At 35.6% G+C, this 5,169-nt stretch overlaps 1 protein-coding gene across 1 annotated transcript in view; it reads left to right on the forward strand.

The window, feature by feature from the left end:
* LOC117171912 (probable ribosome production factor 1) overlaps positions 1-2,264 on the forward strand; it is a 32,998-nt gene extending 30,734 nt beyond the window's left edge. The window contains exon 3 of the mRNA XM_033359566.1: positions 1,859-2,264. Within this exon, the coding sequence (XP_033215457.1) occupies positions 1,859-2,036 (178 nt within the window). The 3' untranslated portion in view covers positions 2,037-2,264. The remainder of the gene's footprint in view (positions 1-1,858) is intronic.
* Positions 2,265-5,169: the final 2,905 nt, after the last annotated feature.

Consider the following 5,169-nt stretch of genomic DNA (forward strand, 5'->3'; position numbering starts at 1 on the left):
ATATATATATATATATATATATATATTTATACTTTTGCGACAAACCTGTAGATCGAAAGTACAAGATCACTCATGTATTTTACATTGACGATCTTAAGATCTATGCTAAAAACAAAGAGCAACTACATCTAGCTCTAGGGATTGTCGAACGGTATACTAAGGAAATAGGAATGGAATTTGGGTTAGAAAAATGCGCCAAGGCTTATTTGAAGCGAGGAAAACTTAATGGCATCCCTGAAGACCTTAAGCTCGCCGATAGAAGCGCTATACGGCACTTTTGCGCTGGAGAGACTTATACATACCTGGGCTAACCGAAAATTTGATCTCGAATAAAGTTCGTTTCTGTATCTCCTAGGGAACGATGTCAGGTATCGGGTATGCTTTCAAAAAGATATATTATAAGTCTATGGGAGATTTAATCAAAAGCTTTCCTGTATTCATTCTAGGCCATCCTCAGGCGGCGCTGATAAACCCACCTATCAATTAGCCCTCTACTTCTCTCCTTGCCTGTGCCTATCCAATTGTACAGCACTACACCGCGACGAGTACTCTAAACTGTACTCCACACGTGTACTGGCATTTCACTTAAAAAATTTCTACAAGTGCACTTACTAGGCAGTCTGATAAGTACCTGAAAATTCTAAGAGATAGCATTAGTATTCACTAATGTGAACCATTTTCGTTGAGCTTGATCCTTCAAGTGACGCCTGTCAAAACTTCAGCCATTCATGCCATTCATTGAGAGAGGTAGCTAATGCTGTAGGCATATCATTGGAACGTGTGGGCAATATCGTGCATTCAGTTTTGGGCATGAAGAAGCTCTGCGCGCGATGGGTGCCGCGTTTGCTCACAGTGGACCAAAAACGAATTCGTGTGACAACTTCCCAGTAGAATTTGGCATTATTTTCGCGTAAGCCGACCGAGTTTTTTGCGCCGAATCATAACCATGGATGAAACCTGGATCCACTACTACACTCCTGAGTCAATGCAACAGGCAAAATAGTGGGTTCCACCGGGCCAAAGTGCTCCGAAGCGTCCAAAAACGCAACAATGGGTCGGAAAGGTTATGGCCTCCGTATTTTGGGATGCACATGGCATAATATTCGTGGACTATCTTGAAAAAGGTAAAACCATAACCGGAGCATACTATTCATTATTATTGGTCCGATTGAAAATCGAAATCGCCGAAAAACGACCGTATTTGAAGAAGAAAAAACAGCTTTATCATCACGACAATGCGCCTGTTCATTCATGCTTAGTTGCACAAGCAAAATTGCATGAAATCGGCTTCGAATTGGTTCCTCAGCCACCGTATTCACCAGACCTGGCCCCCAGCGACTATTACTTGTTCCCTAACCTGAAGAGATGGCTCACCGGTAAGCGTTTTTACTCAAATGAGGAGCTCATAGTTGAAACTGGGGCGTATTTTGGAGACCTTCCGATCGAGTTATTTTGCACATCATTAGTGCCAGTTTAAACCAAAATCAAGGGGGGGAAACGCTGGTATAAAGATTGATAAACTGCGTCACCAGTCTAAAAATTTCAAAAACGTTAACTTTTTTTATCAAATCGATGAAATACGGCTCATTCAAAATCCTTTTGAAATGAACATACTTCGTCCCGGAAAGATTCTTTGGAATCAGCAACTACAGCATGCCCGATTTGAAGTGAATTCGCCCTTCCCCATATAAAATATTCCAAAACCAAAATCTTCTTTTGGCTATCATGTAAAATTATATTTTTCGGCTAAGGTGCCTTTTAGCACTAAACACCTAATTTTGATTCTAGATTAATAGGGTTAGTCTTTTTTTTATATTTCATCAAGATACAACCATTTTTTATAATGTGTGGTTTTCAGATATGAATTTAATTCAAACACGAGGAAGCCAAGGTTACGAGAATTGGGACCAAGGTTTACTTTAAGAGTAAAATCCTTACAGCACGGAACATTCGACAGTAAATACGGAGACTATGAGTGGATTATGGAAGGTCGTCGTCACGCAATGGAGTCCAGCAGAAGAAAGTTCTTCTTATAAATAAATATATTTTGTAAAGACTATACTACACTGTAAAAAATGAAAAGAATTTTACGAAATATAACTGTAAAATTACCAATTTCCTCACGTAATATAACCACATTCAGCGTAGGGATACTCCGATTTGTGGAATAGAAATCACAGGTCAGAAAAAGAAATCTTAATATTACATTTTATATAGTCGGCATCTTACTGCCCTCTGTAGGAATACTTCGGAGATTATAAATACGCTATGTTAAATTACGGTAATATTGCTTACCTCATTTTAAGGGTTTAATTAACGAGCAATCTTAATATTACGAACGTTTGAAAAAATCCTTTCTGAAGTTGTAACAGTGTAATTTGAATCTGCAAATTTTTGGGGTAGCGCGAAATTACGCAAAATATAAAAATAATGCACAAAATTAGAAGAAAGGAACTAAATGTGGTTGAAAACGTTCTGTGTTTTATGTGAAATTTAAATTACCGGTACAATCGCGAGAAGAGGTAAAAATCAAATTTAGACGTGAAAGTTCGATATGAAAATGCTAATATTCCAATATTGGGAAAAAAGTGTCCGCAAAGACGACGCTCTTTTCATGATAAGCGTATAAGTTTAGAACGTTCAAATGAACGAAATCTTTTTCGTTTATTTTTGGTTTTATCAGTGTCGGTTAATGATTAATTACATTTTATTAACCGAGTACAAATCATTAACCGAGTACTATACGAGTACGATCAGTAGTTCCAACGTTATAGTTACAAGGAAAGTTCCATTAAATTATTCGCATGTACTTCCTAAGCTTAAATTCTAACGTCGATGAGAAAAGTTTTTCTGTTTAAAACAGATGTTTCAAATTAGGAATGAGCATAACCTCCTTCCTCTTCAATAAAGTGTATCGATATTTTAGGTCAATCGGCTTGCCTCGAATGTATTTATTTATTGTTATTATTTCAGCACAGGGAGTTTTGGGAAAGAAACATAATTTTACTTGGAACAGGGAGTTTTTGATATGGATCGGGACTTAAAAAAAAAAAAAAAAAAACTGGGATTCAGAAGAATACGAGAATTCCAAAGATTTTAAAAAGGATATCACCAGATTTCAAGGTTTTTAAAATATTACAAAGATTTTAAGCGATTTCAAAAGGTATTAAAGCCGTTTGAGAAGATTTTAAAAGACTTCAATGATTCCAAACGAACACAAAAGATTTCTCAAACAAAAATTAAAGAAAGAGTTCACAAATATTTTAAAGATTTCAAGGATTTAAAGATTTTACAAAAGCTTTGGAAAATGCCAAAAGATTTCTTAAATATTTCTCCGAAATTTCAAGCTTTCACTAAGGTTTCTAATTCTTAGAAAAACTCCCACGAATTCACAAAGATTATAATGATTTCGAAAATATTACAAAGATTTAAAAATATTTCACAAAGACGGCTCAAGTTCGCAAAAATTAAGAATTTTTGGGTTTATGATTCGGTTTTCTTTAGAAATTGTTGGCCAATAAAAAATGAAATCGCTCATTTTTTACATTTATGAAAAACGTTTCTTTAATTATTTTATGTAAAAAAGGAGACCTTTTGAACAATTTGATTTCTTGACTTGAAAAACCTAGGAAGGATTTTTGTTTCTAAGACTCGCTAGATACCCTGTCTTGAAGTATTCACTATTCTAAATAATATTGAGAGCAAGTATACTGAAAAAAAACAATATAATTGAAATGTAATGATGTGATTAACAAACTTTCGAGGTTAAATTGTTTAGTGATATCATGGAATGTAAATCTAAATAAAAGTGGCATCTTTTTGATAAAGCAGGGATCATTTTTCTGAAGCGAATTGACATCTATATGTATATAGGCATATATTTTTTAAGCTTCATTATAAATGTTTTTATTTTAGTTTATTCTTTACATGATACATAACCTTTATTTTCATTTCTGCCTAAAATTTACTATTCTGTATGGTACATTTGCCTGCAGAAGGAAATTCACCGATTCCTGGAAATTTACCATTGTCTGTAAATTTCCAAGTAATTTCAGTAAAATTTCACTGCAACCTCCAGATTCTCGCCTCCCTTGTAATTTTACGATTTTCACTGAATCTCATAACCCAACGTAGTATTTACAAACCAGAAATGCAAACTTCTGGTTGGTCGTAAAAATCCTGCTTTGAATGTTGGTAATAATACTTACATCATTTATTGTGGTAAAATGGCGATAAATTTTTTTACTGTATACTATTTGGATGAATGAAAAGTCTGCATTCGTCCTCTGCGTTTCCACCTATTTTCCTTACTATTTATCGATAAAGTTATATGGTGGTTTCACTAGGGTGGTTCTTATTTACACATGGCGATTTAAAAAAATAATTGCTCCTCCCCCTCCCCCGCTCCGTTTGTTCGAATGTCCAAAAAAATGATCTCAAAATTTGAGACAAATTGGTTAATTTTTAGAGGTAACCGAAAGACCATGCAGTGTCCCATTAATTTAACATGGGAAAAAATTCAGCTTGTCAATCTAATACTAACGCGATGAACTATGGGACGCGTGCACTCGAATACTCCTTACGGTGGAGAAATAATTTTTTCTACCCAAGGAGGAGAAGACGGGAACTACAGTATCAAGGGTTGCATGTACAGTCTGTTAAATAAGAGCGTGGTCACTGTTGTGAGAAAATGAAAAGACTCAATAGGAAAATTCTTTCAAATGTTTTATTTGATCGAAAACTTTCATGTAATACATTAATAGCAGGTCCAATCACCGTCAGCGTCAATAATGGCTTGGCATCTTCGAGGCATACTTTAGACAGAACCGCGATTTGGGAAGTCGTCGACATTTTTTACCTCTTCGAAACGATTCACCCACTTACACACAAACTGTTTCGACTTTTGCATACATTTCGCAGCAGCCGCTTGGGTCATTTAAGGACCTTTGGGGTGCAAGAACAAAAAAACTGCTTCGAAGCGTATGCGGCACTCATTTTGGAAAGATGCTCGGTTCGTATTAAAAAGAAGAGTCAGCTGATTCTCTTTCATAAAGCATGAAGAACTATACTGACCTCTATATGAAAAAAATTACAGCATTCGCATTTACCGATCGCTAGTAATCTTAGTGATAGCAGTGCAATTTTCCCTGATGATTCTGCGCGTGCGCA

The sequence above is a fragment of the Belonocnema kinseyi genome, chromosome 4 (assembly GCF_010883055.1).
Source record: "Belonocnema kinseyi isolate 2016_QV_RU_SX_M_011 chromosome 4, B_treatae_v1, whole genome shotgun sequence".
Taxonomy (NCBI): Eukaryota; Metazoa; Arthropoda; class Insecta; order Hymenoptera; family Cynipidae; genus Belonocnema; species Belonocnema kinseyi.